The sequence below is a fragment of the Syngnathoides biaculeatus genome, chromosome 15 (assembly GCF_019802595.1).
Source record: "Syngnathoides biaculeatus isolate LvHL_M chromosome 15, ASM1980259v1, whole genome shotgun sequence".
NCBI lineage: Eukaryota > Metazoa > Chordata > Actinopteri > Syngnathiformes > Syngnathidae > Syngnathoides > Syngnathoides biaculeatus.
The window spans coordinates 6,743,711-6,761,855 of NC_084654.1; the positions used below are offsets into that span (position 1 = coordinate 6,743,711).

At 41.7% G+C, this 18,145-nt stretch overlaps 1 protein-coding gene across 1 annotated transcript in view; it reads left to right on the top strand.

Annotated features, from left to right (window-relative positions):
- sobpa (sine oculis binding protein homolog (Drosophila) a) overlaps nucleotides 1-18,145 on the top strand; it is a 56,832-nt gene that overhangs the window by 26,503 nt on the left and 12,184 nt on the right. The window contains exon 6 of the mRNA XM_061844865.1: nucleotides 10,664-10,759. Coding sequence (XP_061700849.1) covers nucleotides 10,664-10,759 — 96 coding nt within the window. The remainder of the gene's footprint in view (nucleotides 1-10,663; nucleotides 10,760-18,145) is intronic.

Sequence of the window (18,145 nt, forward strand, 5' to 3'; positions counted from 1 at the left end):
GGACGGCAGAGAGCAGCCAGTGATCTTCTGGGCGCTGTTGACCACTCTTTGCAGAGCTTTCCAGTCTGCTGCTGTGCATCCAGCATACCACACTGTGATGCAGTATGTGAGGATGCTATCCACGGGGGTTCTGTAGATCCATAGCTGATGAGCAATACATAAATTTCATAACACTGACTTACAACCTCATAGTTTTCTGACAATGCTGAAAATAGAAAAATTAAAACAAGAATATTAATTGACAGGCGGTGTAATCTACAACACACACAGCCGCCTCACAGTTCTGAGGATGTTGGATCGAATCCAGCCTTGCCTTTGTGGATTTTGCATGTTTTCCCAGTACCTGTGTTGTCTTCTTCCAGGCACTCAGGTTTCCTCCCACATCCCAAAAACATGCATGATAATTTGATTGGAAACTCTAAATTGCCCCGAGGTGTGATTGTGAGTGAATGATTTTTTGTTTACATGTGTCCAGTGACTGGCTGGCAGCCCATTCCACATGTATCCTGCCTCTTGCCCAAAGGTAGCTGGGATTAGCTAAAGCACACATATGACCCTAATAAGGATAAGCGATATGGAAATGGAATGGTACGATGGACGACTTATCAGCATATCTACCTCACATTTCTGAGGTCCAGGGTTCAAATCTGACCTCACCTGTGTGGATTATGCAAATTCTCCTGTGCCTGCATAGGTTTTCTCAAAGTAGTTTGATTTCCCACATTCCAAAAACACGGATGCTAGTTTAACTGAAGACTATAAATTATTTAGGTGCGAACGGTTGATTGTTTACATGTGGCCTGTAATTGGTTGGTGAGCATTTCAGGGAGTACCCCGCCTCTTGCACGAAGTCAGGTGACACAAGCACTAGCACAACCATGATCCGAGTGAGGATAAGGGGATCAGAAAACATATGGATGGAAAATTGTTGAGATTTGCTTTGTTTGATGATGTATTATAGAGCCAAAGCACAACATCTCCTTAGATGTTTCTTAGGGGTAATGTTATCTGGGAAATTACCGTTACATAACCCATCATCGCTTTCTGAAACGTACTGGAGAAGCTAATTCCTCATCCACTACACATCAGGTCGGCAACCATTGGCACCAGTGCCACAGGTGGGACTCCATAGCATGAACACCAGCACACTAGTTGTAATGACGTTCGTTTGTTTTACTATGTTCTGATTTAGTTGGCTTGAGTGGCAGATCCTGCCCACAACCCCTGCAACGCTGTAGCTGTGGTTTGGCCCACATTCCAAAAGTGTGTGCCAAACATTACTTGTGTAAAACATCAAGGGATAAGCAGCATTTTTGGATGAAGCATGAGTAGAGCACATTGAATGCTTGGTGTCCAGGTATAGTAAGCAAGCTAGCGCTCTCATAGTTCTTAGAATTGTCCAAAATCACAGGACACAAGCAAACTATCAAGTTGTGCATTACATAACAAAGCACGAGATGCTGGATGTATTGTATGTAGGTATGTTAAAAATGCTTGGTATTTTGTGTCATAATTTATCATTGGGTGGCACGGTGACTCAGCTGGAAAAGCATTTGCCTCACAGTTCTAGGGTCCCCGATTTAATCCAAGACCCCCCTCTGTGGAGTTTGCATGTTCTCCCCGTGCCTGCGTGGGTTTTCTCCAGGCACTCCGGTTTCCTCCCATATCCCCAAAACATGCAACGTTAATTGGACACGCTAAATTTCCCCTAGATGTGATTGTGAGTGCGAGTATTTGTCTCAAAGTGCCCTGTGATCGGCTGGCAACCAATTCAGGGTGTACCCCGCCTCCTCCCCGTTGACATGTGAAATAGGCTCCAGGACTCCCGCGACCCTTGTGAGGATAAGCGGTTAAGAAAATGGTTGGTTGGATAGATGGATGGATAATTTAACATTGGGTGAAAGTTGACAATAGCACACTCGTTCAGAAGAGTATTTTACTTTTTTTTTTACTGTCTCTCCACGTTATTAAAGCTGCCGATCCCTGTTCAGTATTGTTACAATTCTAAGGCCTGGTGACAATCATGATGTCATCCCTTCAATAAATTCCAACTTATTTGAAACATTATCATAAACTGGCTACAAAAAAATACTGCAATCCCAAAAAATAATAACAAATATAAATGATATATAGGATTTGCTTTCCCCTTTATTTCCAGTCAGATGCAGATATGTACAGTATATTCAAAAACAGAAAAACAAAACACCTCCACAGGCCTTAACTGTACATTATTAAGCACTGCAGTTCACGACTTATGACTTATCGAGTGAACCACTTATGTATATTTTGAGTCTTGTAGTTATATACTTAGCTACAGAATTTATTACTTCATGTACTTATTATACCGACACAGTGCTGTAAAAAGTATTTGCTACCTTCTCAAATTCTTTTTTGTGTGATAGTTAGAATCTTAGAGTCACCAATTAAATTATTGGGATGGGATCTATATGTGCTGATGCAAGTCATCAAGTGGTCTGGTAGAAATAGAGAGGAAATGTTCTACTTGATGGAGATGAAAAAGAATCGCTCATCTTTTGTTTCGTGAGTTGTTGCTGCCACAGCATCAATCTTTTGTTTGCCACCACAACATATCCATCCTGGAGACCTCAGACCCCCCTGGCCCCCATCAACATCTCACCCCAGGAGCTCCCTCCTGGCATGCGGGTGCAGAGTGCCGCTTCCTGTCATCCCAGAATTGTCACAGTGCCTCAAACACGGACATGTCTGCTCCCTCCTACACTTCCCTGTGGTTGGCATGGCATCGAGGATGACTGAATGAGCAAGATGTGTGGCATGTGTGCTGTTTCTGAGTGGTGGCAAAGAAGCCTCAGGGCTTGCCTCTCGCAGCTTCAGGGCATTGAGGGGAAGGTGATTATATTGTAGCTGCCAGCTATTCTCTTCAAATAACTCAGTAACTTGGCATTTGGATTGGATCACTTCTTAAACTTGTTCGAATAGTGAATTAGAAAAACTGCTGTGAAAAGAACAGCAAATTTCAAATTTGTGCATCACATGAAGACATTGTGATAGAAATGTTCTTGTCTAAAAACCACCCACGAATACTTTTAATTAGCAGACAGATTGTTGTATGTAGGGGCGGAATGTGTGGCTTTGTGGTGAAGCACAGCAACTTAGTTCAATTTGTTAGTAAATTGCTACAAATACACCCACTACCTAATTTAGATGCTGCACTTTCACGCAACGTCATGTTTTTTATTGTTTTTTTTTTTTACGAGGCATTCTCTGATTTAGGCAGCACGGTGGCTCAGCTGGAGCGCGTTGGCCTCACAGTTCTTAGGTCTAGGGTTAAATCCTGGCCCCGCCTGTGTGGAGTTTGCATGTTCTCCCGTGCCTGCATGGGTTTTCTCCGGGTATTCCGGTTCCTCCTACATTCCAAAAATATGCAAGATTAATTGGACACTCTAAAGTTCCCCACAGTGTGATGGTGAGTGCGGCTGTTTTTTCTCCATGTGCCCTGCAATTGGCTGGCAACCAGTTCAGGGTAAACCCTGCCTCCTGCTTGTTGACAGCTGGGATAGGCTTCAGCAGTCCCGCGACCCCTGTGAGGATAAGCGGCTAAGAATATGGATGGATAGATGGATGACCACTAGCATTGTTCACCTTTTGCTTCTATTGGCTGGCAACCACATCAGGGTGTACCCTGCCTCCTGCCCGTTGACAGCTGGGATAGGCTCCAGAACTCCCTGCGAGCCTCGTGAGGATAAGCGGCAAAGAAAATGGATCGATGGATGGATGGATTATTGTTGTATGTAGTGTACTGTTGTTACTGATAGTAGTGCAGTGTGTTACTCACCTGACTTCCGTGCTGGCACTGTGGGTTCAGTTCTCTCTCAGTGATGGTGTGAATGGTTGTCTTTCTCAGTGTTAAAATTAAGGCCCGGGGGCCAGATCTTACCCGCCGTACCATTTGATGTAGTGTTCTTCTTCTTCTTTTCCTTTCGGCTTGTCCCGTTAGGGGTCGCCACAGCGTGTCATCTTTTGCCATCTTAGCCTATCTCCTGCATCTTCCTCTCTAACCCCAACTGCCCTCATGTCTTCCCTCACCACATCCATAAACCTTCTCTTTGGTCTTCCTCTCGCTTTTGCCTGGGAGCTCCATCCTCAGCATCCTTCTACCAATATACTCACTCTCTCGCCTCTGAACATGTCCAAACCATCGAAGTCTGCTCTCTCGAATCTTGTCTCCAAAACATCCAACTTTGGCTGTCCCTCTAATGAGCTCATTTCTAATCCTATCCAACCTGATCACGCCGAGCGAGAACCTCAACATCTTCATTTCTGCCACCTCCAGTTCTGCTTCCTGTTGTTTCTTCAGTGCCACTGTCTCTAATCCGTACATCATGGCCGGCCTCACCACTGTTTTGTAAACTTTGCCCTTCATCCTAGCAGACACTCTTCTGTCACATAACACACCAGACACCTTTCGCCAGCTGTTCCAACCTGCTTGGACCTGTTTCTTCACTTCCTGACCACACTCTCCATTGCTCTGTATTGTTGACCCCAAGTATTTGAAGTCATCCACCCTCGCTATCTCTTCTCCCTGTAGCCTCACTCTTCCCCCTCTACTTTTCTCATTCACGCACATATATTCTGTTTTACTTTGGCTAATCTTCATTCCTCTCCTTTCCAGTGCATGTCTCCATCTTTCCAATTATTCCTCTGCATGCTCCCTGCTTTCACTGCATATGACAATATCATCTGCGAACATCATGGTCCAAGGGGATTCCAGTCTAACCTCATCTGTCAGCTTATCAATTACCACTGCAAACAGGAAGGGGCTCAGAGCTGATCCCTGATGCAGTCCCACCTCCACCTTAAATTCCTCTGTCACACCTAAGGCACACCTCACCATTGTTCTGCTGCCATCATACATGTCCTGTACTATTTTAACATACTTCTCTGCCACACCAGACTTACGCATGCAGTACCACAGTTCCTCTCTTGGTACTCTGTCATAGGCTTTCTCTAGATCCACAAAGACACAATGTAGCTCCTTCTGACCTTCTCTGTACTTTTCCACGAGCATCCTCAAGGCAAATAATGCATCTGTGGTACTCTTTCTAGGCATGAAACCATACTGTTGGTCGCAGATACTTACTTCTGTCCTGAGTCTAGCCTCCACTACTCTTTCCCATAACTTCATTGTGTGGCTCATCAACTTTATTCCTCTATAGTTCCCACAGCTCTGAACATCCCCTTTGTTCTTAAAAATGGGAACTAGAACACTTTTCCTCCATTCTTCAGGCATCTTTTCGCCCGCTAGTATTCTGTTGAATAAGTTGGTCAAAAACTCCACAGCCATCTCTCCAAATTGCTTCCATACCTCTACCGGTATGTCATCAGGACCAACTGCCTTCTCGTTTTTCATCCTTTGTAATGCCTTTCTGACTTCCCCCTTAGTAATCATTTCCACTTCCTGGTCCTTCACTCTTGCCTCTTCAACTCTTCCTTCTCTCTCATTTTCTTCATTCATCAACTTCTCAAAGTATTCTTTCCATCTATTTAGCACACTACCGGCACCAGTCAACACATTTCCATCTCTATCCTTAATCACCCTAACCTTCTGCACATCCTTCCCATCTCTATCCCTCTGTCTGGCCAACCTGTAGAGATCCTTTTCTCCTTCTTTCGTGTCCAACCTGGTGTACATGTCTTCATATGCCTCTTGTTTAGCCTTTGCCACCTCTACCTTTGCCCTACGTCGCATCTCGATGTACTCCTTTCGCCTCTCCTCAGTCCTCTCAGTATCCCACTTCTTCTTCGCTAATCTCTTTCCTTGTATGACTCCCTGTATTATGGGGTTCCACCACCAAGTCTCCTTCTCCCCTTTCCTACCAGATGACACACTAAGTACTCTCCTGCCTGTCTCTCTGATCACCTTGACTGTCGTCGTCCAGTCTTCCGGGAGCTTCGGTTGTCCATCGAGTGCCTGTCTCACCTCTTTCCGGAAGGCCGCACAACATTCTTACCTTTTGATGTAGTCATTGTGAGCAAATCATGTGGATCTACTTCATGTTCTTCCGGACCAAAGTTTTCAATAGCTGTCTCCTTTAATGACACATTTTAAAATAAAGTTTCGTGTGGTGTGGGCAAGCAGATATGTTTAGTGTTTGAAGCATTTTTCAACTCTAGGAACCCAAGATAGATGTACAATAACTGTGACAAAACAGCTGTGAAATAAATGTTGAAAACAGTATCCTACAAAAACTAGAAAGTACAAAAACCCAGCATCCAATGTCTATGTGATAATATGACGAGATGATCAAACATTTATAGGGTTCATAATGGCCCTCTGAGGTGTTCCAGAACTGTAATGTGACAAAAATGACTTGTTTGTGGTTCAATCACTGTTCACATTCCAGGTCAATACCACTACCACAATGGTCTGACTGGCTGGGGATGGATAACTCAGCATCCCAGCCACCGTGGAATCATATCCAGGGAGAGAGAAAAAAATTAAAGATAGGCGGCACGGTGGATCAGCTGGTAAAGCATTCGCCTCACAGTTCTGAGGTCCCAGACCCGCCTGTGAGGAGTTTGCATGTTCTCTCCATGCCTGCATAGGTTTCCTCCGGAAACTTCGGTTTCATCCCACATCCCAGAAACAGGCAACATTAATTGGACACTCTAAACTGCCCCTAGGTGTGATTGTGAGTGCCACTGTTGTCTGTCTCTATGTGCCCTGCAATTGCCTGCTAACCAGTTCAGCGTAAACCCTGCCTCCTGCTTGTTGACAACTGGGATAGGCTTCAGCAGTCCCGCAACCCTTGTGAGGATAAGCGGCTAAGAATATGGATGGATAGATCGATGACCACTAACATTCTTCACCTTTTGCTTACTTAACATGCTAAAACAATCCAATGTATGGTCACCAAGTCAATATATTTAAAGGACTACATAAACTGTATGAAACTCAGCTTTGTGTCTACTCACTAGAATGGAACCTCTGTTTTCACGATTAGTGTTTAAAGTAGTCTGACAAAACATGAGATATGAGAACTGAAAATATATTTCCCATTAAAATAATCATGCAAATGCAATGTTTGTTCCAAACACCCCACAAAAATGAATAAAAGACAAATTTTCTCGCTTTGCATAAAAAGAGCAATGTCAACAGCTATAAATGTGTTGTGACATAGATTTTTAGCATTTACTAATACCTTCATCCTGAATGAAGACTTTTTTTGGCGTATGGAAGACATCAAGGAGGGTTTTGTTTTGAAGAGGAATCCCATTCCAAATAATGACTGACTGTTTTTGCACATTTTCCATACAAACTGGTAATATCGGCCACATGTACGCCATTTTCCTATTCTGCTAATAATCTTTTGAATTCTGTCATCCTTCTCGCTTTCTTTATAGAAGGCCTGGCATTCAAAAACGTTCTTTGTACCCATATCACCTTATTAAGCAGTCACACTTAATAATAAGAAGCATGAAAAAAAATGATGAAATACTTTTTAATGTGTAGGGTGATCCTCACTTTATGAGAAACAAGAGCGGATTGAGTCACAAACACATGGAATGATTAGCGTAGGCAGGTGGAAGAGCTTGTTCAAGACCTTTTTCAAATATAGGAGAAAAGAGCAGATATACAAACAACGATATTTGACAATTTGCTTTGTGAGAGAAAGTAGTTATGACGCACATAAAACATTTCAAGTTTCATTTGCTAACATTCAGTCTTTTTCCGGAAAACCTTTGTTTGTTCTTACCTTACTGTGTCACAGTTGATGATTAAATTTAGTTATTGAATATGGCAAAAAAAAGAAAATCAAGTTACAATGCTTCAAAAGGGTCGAGTGAGACTCCGGATCCCCCTCAGTTAAAAGGGATGAATGAAACAAAAATGTATGTAATGGTTTGATTCCTCCTGATAGAATCCTCCTTAATTTTGATGATGGCTGATTTGATTTCTCGGTGGCTGGATTTGGAATAAGTGCTGCTGTGCTTGCTTATGTTTGAATTTGGATATTGGAATATGCCAGTCAACACTCTTTTTCTGCAGGAAATGCAGCTTTGTGGGCAGGTACTGAGCACACATGCTTACACACACACACACACTTGGCCATATGAGCCCAGATGGCATCTATCTATCTATCTATCTATCTATCTATCTATCTATCTATCTATCTATCTATCTATCTATCTATCTATCTATCTATCTATCTATCTATCTATCTATCTATCTATCTATCTATCTATCTATCTATCTATCTCTATCTATCTATCTATCTATCTATCTATCTATCTATCTATCTATCTATCTATCTATATCTATCTATCTATCTATCTATCTATCTATCTATCTATCTATCTATCTATCTATCTATCTATCTATCTATCTATCTATCTATCTATCTATCTATCTATCTATCTATCTATCTATCTATCTATCTATCTATCTATCTATCTATCTATCTATCTATCTATCTATGCCTCCCCTCCTCTCTGTCTGTTTGTCGTTCTGTCTGTAGTCTTTCTGCGTGGCTTCCAGTGAACGACTCACTCCCCATTCACAGAGTGCCAAGAACTCATTAGTACAATATGCAAATAAAATGGCATTGAGCCAGCGGTTCAGAGCACAAAGTGGGAATGAAATAATAGTGTGTAAGTGTATGGACGTGTGTGTGGTGTCAAGCCCACACTAAGATCCACCAAGGTCTCTGTGTTTGTATGTTAGAGAGAGAGAGAGAGAGAGAGAGAGACAGACAGACAGAGAGAGAGAGAGAGAGAGAGACAGACTGACATGGCTCATTCACTTGACCGTGTCTTTTTGTTTGTTTGTGTAAATCCCTTGTTTCATTCCAACATGTTCCCATTGTATTATAAAATGAAAACTGCAAAGTCTTTCAGATCGTATATCTCATATAAATGCATGTCTTTCAGTATTTTTCACTTCACCCATCACTGTCAAATAAGTGTCTTATTGCAGTAAATTTACAAGTGGAATGTCATCTTTGGGTCTACAAACATATCGTGTGTCTAAGCAAAGAGGCTAAATTAACACGTAGCATGTAGGTTTAGCAGGTCTGCCTCACAATTCAGAGGTTCGGTGTTTTAATCACAGCTCTGGCATTTCTGTGTGGAGTTAGTGTGTTCTCCCCATGGTAGCATGTTTTTACTCTGGTTTACTTCCGCAAACCAATATTGTCCATCTTGCCCGAGAGCTCAACTGTGTGAATATCAGCGTTTTCCTTCCCTTCCCAGGGATGGCCGGACTACCCAAAAAGACAATAATGTTAAATGCTAAGCAGAGCTTCAGAGTGGTTGGATGTGTCTTTAAAATAAACAACAGCGTGGCTGTGTGTCCCCCCCCAAAAAAAAAAATTTTTCATTTTGATCGGTTGCTTGAGGACACCTGCACGCTCATGTGACTGTCTTGTTTTGTCTGATTGATGAATTGAGATCAAATGACATTGCTTGTCCCGTTTGATTGCTGCAACATGTGCCTAGACAGAAGTCAAAGATGAAGTCTGATAAAAGTAGACACACACGCTAGAGTGAATAAATAAAAGTAGGAAATGGCATCTCGTTCAATGTAACAGACTAAAAGTATCGATCCTTCCTTATATGAATAATCAAGTAAAAGTCAAAAGTATGGTGCATTTAAAGGCGTCTAACAACTGCAGTTTATGGAAAATGTTCCTTGAGTAAGTGTAATGCAATAAATGTAACGTGTTACTACATACCTCTGTAGGTTACTGAGAACCAGCATGTGCTCGACTGAAAAGTTTGAAAGCGTATAAAAGTCTGGACGCAAACAAATACTTCGTTTCTGGATCGGTTCCCAATCAAGACAAATTTTTGCACTGAATGATCTTTTCTATCTCTTATTTTACAAAACCACCTCAGATTTCGTGCTTTAGTTTGTCATGTACTTTTGTGCATAATTAGTGATGATGATGACGCTGACTGTATTTTAAAGCACAACACTTTAAGTCACAGGCGCTTTATTTCAAACTGGAAAATATAGTAATATACTTGTTAACCAAGTTAGGTAGAACTAGAAATGATTATCATTCCATTTTACACATGAGCATAACAATCATAAAAATGATCCTTAGTTTCTTCTAATAATTTTTTTTTTTTTTTTTTTTCAAATTCATCCTGTACACCCTAGGAAGGCGATTTTGCCTCGCAGACCGTATGATTGACGTCCCTGGTCTTGCCTGGAAATATAGAACTGAAGTTCCAAATGGGATTCTGTGAATATTACATCAGCATAAACGAGGAGGCGTTTTACTGATGGCTTTTGCTTCGTGCACTGTCCTTTAGTGAGGCAGCACTGCAGCAGAAAAGTGTAATATTTTACAGATTCGGGAGACTTTTGTAGAGTTTAACTGTGTTGCATCATTTACATTTTCTCATCATTACATTTTTTTTAAAATCTGGCCTTAGATAAATGGTTACTTGGAAGACCCTCTTCTTAGCAATGCATGAACACTCACTTCTAGCCTCCCACAGTTTTATTTTCAAATACTTTTTCTTGGTTTACCCTTAGACCAAAGTAAAGTATTTACATGTTAAAGTCACGTTTTCTGTTCCTCATTTGTTTTCCATTCTTAAGTTTCCCTGTTGCCTCTGTTCAGTTGTTCATTTTGTCCATCCATAAAAGCAGCCATTATTTCTCCCTCCCCAGGCGAGAGACGACGATGGCCTCGGTGGGAAATTACTCCAGCACAGCTTTACTCAGGACACGCCCAGGCTTGTCTTCAAGACAAACAGCGATGTGCTTGTAAGGACCCTAACCACTTACCACCAGATAGCGCTTCAGATTGATGTCTTTCTGCGCAAACATGTTGTCATATTGTTCTGAATTAAAGGAGAGCGGGCCATTTTCCTGCCATGTCTTCCACAAAGACAGGTACCTTTATATTTGGAGTAAGATTAAGTCACTTTTCTTGTGCAAGCTCAATAATGCACAGCAAGGCGTGAAAAGGTCAGATGACAAAATGTTTCTGCTGTCAATACATTACCAGATACTGGATGTCATCTGACTGGAAAATAAACATAAATTTGTGATAACCTGGGGTTGTGTAATAGTTATATTCAACATTTCATTGGCACCACTTTTCGAGGTCAAAATGGCATCGAAGGTTTTTGCTTTTCATAGATGACAACACTGCAATGAGCCAATATGTTCAAGTCGGTTATGATTTGTAACGTTTCCTGTCTTGTCGTGATGCGTTTACACGCCGATTGGAAGTTAACGTGGCACGTTACAACAGATGAGGAAGTGCTGTTTGCTTTCACCAGAAAGAGATGTAATAATATTACAAATATTAATAAGTACACCATAACGTCTAGGTCAAACTCAATGAGCTTAAACCTGTGTATTTAAATTTCCAAGTTTGAACAGTGAGTACAAGGATATTTAAAAATTAAACATACACTGGAGCCACTAGCGCCATTTATCGTCAACTTGTTTTTTTTTTTATTACATCTTCCATTACATTTGCATTTTTTAATTTTGGGGGTTTCCTCTGTAACTCATCCCTATTCATTTTTTTCCTTTGACATTAAAACAGTTATTATTGGGAAGTGTTGGATCTGTCATTTCAGCGAAAGCACTGTGGGAGTTGTTTTACATCATTTTTTTAAGGCAACAAATGTTCCTCGTTGACCTTTTTCACTCTGCAGGCAGCAAAAGAGAAGAAATGACAACATTATTTAGTGTGCATGTTTCATGCAAGTTTCCGAGCAAGAGATAGTGCAAAACCATCATAAGCTACAGTCAATGGGATCCAGACATCATTTTTTAATGCATTGACAAGTAATAAATCAATACATTCATACATACATACATTATTTCTTCCTGGAAGGAATTATAGGAACCAGCAAAGATTCTTTGGATCCTTCCAGCAAAGAAGTAAAGAAGTTACAAAAACTCTTATAAACAAACCTATTTTGTTATTAGTTCTTGTACATCATTTTCTCAAATTAAACATTGTCAATAATCTAAACCTGTTAATGAGATGATGGATGTTGGAACCATCAAAAGCAATGTATAAATATGAGTCGCATTTTTTAAAATTTACCCAGCTCTCTACAAAGAGCATTTAAATACAAAGCATGTCCTTTACCATGCCACAACTTTCTAATTAATATTATGGTCCACTTAAGACAAATGCATACCGCCCTCAAAATGACTCCCTTTTTCCAAATAAGGAAAAGACAATGCATTTACATTTGCATAGTTGATTGGACAAAAGAGGAAACTGTTAAGCCCATTTCAACTCCATTGGTAACAAAACCAGTGGCACGTACCGAAGCATAGTATTACAATGCAAAGTTACAATTGTAAAAAAAATGTCATCTTATTGAATTAGTCATGGTTTGGGGGTGAGGGGAGGAAGATCTAAGGAATTCTCCAAGTTTGGAAGGTAATCACTACTGCTGATATATTTCCAAAACATCCATCCATCCATTTTCTTAACCACTTATCCTCACAAGGGTCACTGGCATACTGGAGCAAATCCCAGCTGTCATCGGGCAGGAGGGAGGGCATACCCTGAACTGGTTGCCAGCCAATCGCAAGGCACATAGATACAGTCGGACTCACAATCACACCTAGGGGCAATTTAGAGTTTCCAATTAATGTTGCATGTTTTTGGGATGTGGGAGGAAACCAGAGTGCACAGAGAAAACCTACGGAGGCACGGGGAGAACATGCATTCTCCACACAGACGGGGCCGGGATCGAACCCTGGAACTCAGAATCGCTTTACAGCCATCGCTTTATAGCTGCGGCACCATTGCGCCACCAAAACACATTTCTTTATATTATCTTGAAGAATTGGCCAATAGCTGTGTGTCATTTTAGAGACTTCAGAAATTATCATCACATGTAACATTGCATGGTTCTGTATATGTTTTAATGGAAGAGTAGCTCTACTTTAGGTAATTATAACCATCACTGCTAATGCAAAAAATCAATTATGTCCCTGTCTGGTTGAACCTTCGAGAATTGCAGAAATTGACACAGGCCTCTTTGTGTTTTGTGCTGACGCATTAAATTACAGTAATATGACAAATAACGACATAAACCTCAACAGAGGACAATAAAAAGCATCTCTTTATCCTCGGTCTTTGGGTATTTAGCCCCGTAAGCCTCTGCAAGCTCCTCTTCTCCGTCTTCATCCCCCACTTCCTCCACAGCGTTGTGTAACATCAACAATTTCTTCTTGCACGGAACCTCCTCATCCTCCCCTGCAACCTGTTGGTCAAGGTCTATTTCTCTTGTGAAATATCTGCCGTCGCTAACTGCTCAAGTAAATGCCCACATCCAGTCTTTTAAATTCAGCAGGAACGGATCACTGAACTCTTTGAGGTCACTAACCCAGTCGTTAGGCCTTGTCATTAGGTCGGATGGTGTACAAATGAAGATTGACTGATACGACAAACTGGCGAAAAGCAAAATGATTGCCGGACTGGAAATGGTTAAACCGCATCACCGATGTCTGTTCCTCGGCCACAGTGGAAATAAATGACCATAATTAAATTCAACTGCAAACAGCTGTGTGCAGGATGTGAAGAGCACTACTCCATTAGCGTAATGTGCAGCGAAGTTTGACTCACAGCGCACTGTCGTTAAGTGCTCTCCATCTGTATTTCTGAGTGAAGGAACATTTTAGCACATTTATAATTCAAATTTTTTTTGACTTACCATCAAATGTAATGAATAAAGATGGCCTTTTTGACTTACACTTAGACATGGTTGGTTGCATTAACCAGGTATACAGGAAATGGGGACTGAGTTTTATAAAATCTTGGACAGAAATCTTTGTAGCTGGCACAGTGGAACGATTGGTTAGAGCGTCAGCCTCATTCTTCTGAGGACCTGGTATTCAAATCCCGGCTCCGCCTGTGTGAAATTTGTATGTTCTCCCTGTGCCTGCGTAGGTTTTCTCCCGGAACTCTGATTTCTTTTCACATCTCCAAAACATGCATTAATTGTTGACTCTAAATTGCCCCTCTGTGTGATTTTGAGTGTGACTGTTGTCTGTCGCCCCCTGCCCGAAATAGCTCTGATTGGGTCCAGCACTCCTACAACCGTTGTGAGGATAAGTGGCTCAGAGAATGGCTGGATGAATGAAATCTTTGTGCTTCCTGCAGCATTTATACTCTATGACGCAGTAAGCAGAAATCACATTGCGTAAACTCCCATTTAATTGCATTTGCTGGGAGTCATCTTCCTTGAGTGATGCTTACTAAAATATTTTAAGTTAGATGGGAATCTTTGAAAAACACAGTTCTTTGATGAAATTTATCAATATTTACTGTCTAATGAAGAGCAGGTACTGTATCTCCCAATATTGAGCAGTGAAGAAAATTATGATCAATGAATCAATCCGTTACTATTCAGTAGAAAGATCCTTTGATTTTCTCTCTTTTCGTTGCTGCTAAAGAGGATGAGGTCAGATAAACCATGTTGCTATGCAGTCAGCTAAAACCGTTTTCCATCGCCTGTTTGCATCCTCTGGCTTATTAACATTCAGTACCCAGGGATCTTAAGGATGTGTGTGATGGATGTTTGTCGTTGAGGGGTCTGACAACTGATTAATGCCTTAATTATCTCCAGCAAGGACCCGGCACTCCTTCCAGAGCTGACAGAGTGAGCTGTGTGTGGTCTAACAAGTATCACGCTGTTTGGGGCTTGCCCACTGCTATCTGCTCTACCAGGGTCACATTCATTCTCTTCCTCAAGAAGAATGCGCTTGGTTTGCAGGGTGCAAAACAGCAATGACACTGAGCAACAGGTTGTTCAAGGGTTAAGAACAAGGATAATTACTTGTATTTTTGGCCCTTTTAATCAACTCTAGCCTGGTGTCAATGAAGCATGTTGAACCTTCTGAAATTGAAGATCAACAATTGCTATGATAACTATGGTAGTAGTTTAGACAAAGTACAAAGGGAAGTTATATTGTGACTGGTTGCCAATGGATGGGGCCATTGGTAACCTGATGGCTTACGTTACATTCAACTGTTGGCATTCTTTCAGTCTCATTCGTGATCACCCTGCGATTGACTGGTACTAGGTACAGGCAGTCCCTGCTGTGACCCTGAATAGGTTGAATGGATGATAAACACATTTTCATCCATCCATCCATCCATCCATCCACCCATCCATCCATCCATCCATCCATCCATCCATCCATCCATCTTCTATACTGCTTGTCCTCACTAATACGTACTGTAATTTCTCAAGTATAATGTGGCCTGAGGTATAATGAGCACCCCCAAGGTTGGCCTAAAAAAAATAATCAAGAAAACCCTTCTACCAATGTACAATGTGCACTTTCACAAACCTTCGGTGTGGGGGTGGACCCAAATGCAGGACTTCAAGGCAGAGGCATAGTGTTCAATGAAGTTTATTTCCGGAAACTGGGTCATACACAGTGTAGCAGTCCGACAAGGCCGAGGCATAGAAACGCTAGGCTAGACGGGATCCAAAAGACATACAGCAAGGGTTCGATGACTCTGAAGCAAACTAACTCACTCAACGGGACAGGATTAAACTAAAAGGCACAGAATCGCTGTGACTAGGGTTACTCTAACTTACGCGTAGATGCGGAGAGTCCCAAAGGCAGTGAATGCAACTCACTAATGCAAGGCAATGAACTGGCAAATGCCAGTGACAAAAACTCCAACTTAAATAACCGTCTAATTACAGTCCCAATGTAAAACAGCTGTGAGCAGTGACAGTTGTCACCGCCCAGAGCAGTGGCTTGGCCACGCCTCTCTTGGCAGTGGCCTAGCCTTGCTAATGGCAGCGCACCACCAATTTGCTGCTATCCATATGCTCAAAATATTGGATCTGTCTGAATTTCCATTTTCCTAGGTTTGTACTTTTTTGTTTGCCCTTGTATTATTTTTCAAAAAACTGTCTGTACAACAATAATTAATAATAATCATTCTGCATGTGCTAATGTAGAAGTAATGTAATCTCGGGACAGGCCACAGGATATGCTTGTCCTGGTCCCTGCAATTGTCACAGCATAATCCCTCAAACAACTAAAATAAATACTCAACGATGGCACAACATTTTATTAATACTGTTGATAACACACATTACAATCTTAAATAAATAAACGAACTATTTAACACTGTTTAACTGAAACAGTTTTTTTTGCATTACATATTTGTGCATAAAACGTTTGTGCAGAGTCCAGTTTATCCACGACATGACACATCCTTGGCCAAGACTTCAAAAGAAGCATCTGACTCATCTCCCATTTGAAAAACATCCATCGTAGCTACCTTTGGTGCATCACTGTCAAACTCATCATTGATGACTTGGTCCAATTCTGGTGCCTCTTGCATTTATGAACAATTATCCCACCTTGCTCCCACAGCATGCCATCCTCTGTGCCATCCATGGCGTTTGTGAGGAAACATTTTTTGAATCCTAAGAGTCTTGGTTCCCTTATTGGTCCCCATCTTATTCCTCATTATTGTCAGCGCTTTTAGGGGAAGATCCACTGTGCTAACAGCACAACCTATTGACCTCGTACAGCGACAATCTGTAGGAGCTCTTCATAACGTCAGGTCGCTATCACAATGAGAGCACAAACTACGTAGAAATGAGCATAATGGCCACTTTTTAAAAAGCGAGCATTTCAGTTTTGTGCGCTATACCGTTTTTCTTTTTTTTAAATGATTGTATGATCGTATTACGTAGTTTCAACTCACGTTGTTTTGCTTCTGGTTTGGCTACATCATAGGCAGCAGCAATGACACTTTTCTTTTAAAAGCGGCTGCACAACTACCCCTTGTAGTCGCCATTTTTTGTCTTCGTTTAAGTTAAAACAAACTGAAGGGCAGTCGTTTCTTATGTTTGGTGCAGTAGCAGCAAATGCTACTAATATGCTACGATTACGATCATAAAATACAAAGCTCCCCCCCAAGGAGGTCAGAGTTCAGGTTGGTGGCGCACATTACTGTAATTAATATAAGACATCGACTATCAGATCAAAATGTATCTATATACCTTTTTTTTATCACTCTATCAACCTGTACACGATTATACAATGTGATTGTATTTTTCTATTTTCCATTCATACCTAAATATAATGCACTCTATTGAATTTTTGAAAATATTTGGGGAGAAAAATTGCACATTATTTTCGAGAAATGACGGTATGTGCACAGGTCAGGCCAGAAAAAAAGAGCACTCATCTCCTCATTTTATTCATTCACTAATTCATTTTCATTAACACTTGGCTGTCACGACCCATCAGTACAGAGGAGGTCCCAAATCCAGGACTTCGGAGACGCAGAGGTAGTTCGGGAAAAGTGTTTATTCGTTCCAAGGTCGGGGATCAGGCAGACAGTCAAGTGGAGCAGCGGTAGTTAGGACGTCGGGCGTAGAGAGCAGGTCCGCGGGCAGGGGTCGGTACACGGGAGATCGATGAGAGAAGGCAGGAGTATCAAAGACGTCAAGCTTACGGGGTCGGTTGGAGGACAGGCAGAGGTCGGTACAACAGGGTTCTTGATCAAGAAGACGGGAGTGCAGGAACGGGGCATGAGTTACGACGATCTGGCGAAGACCAGTCGTCCCCTGGGTCCTATAAATAAAGGGGTTAATCAACTAGGATGAGGCACAGGTGTGCCCTTCCTAATCAGCGCCGTTGTGCTGGGACCCGCCCAGCCAGGGCTGGACCATGACATTGCCTTCATTAGGATTGCGGGCATGCTGGAGCTTATCCCAGCTATGTTTGGGCAAGAGGCACGATACACCCTAAACTGCTCACCAGTCTGTTGCAGGGCACATAGAGACAGACAACATCCGCACTCACAATCCCACCCTAGGGGCAACTTAAAATCTCCAATTAATGCATGTTTATGGTATGTGTGAGGAAACCAGAGTGCCCAGAGAAAACCCACACAGGTAGGGGGAGAACATGCAAACTCCACACAGGCAGGGTCGGGATTGGAACCCCAGTGCTCAGAACTGTGAGGCCAATGCTCTAACCAGTTGTTCCACCATGTAGCCATTTATTTTATATAGATTGAATTGATAATTGGTTTAGTAAAAATAATATTGCTTGCCAATATCTGAATTTGCAGACTCCTGGTTTGTATTTTCGTAAATTTGAGATTCCTGCTCTAATTTAAAAATG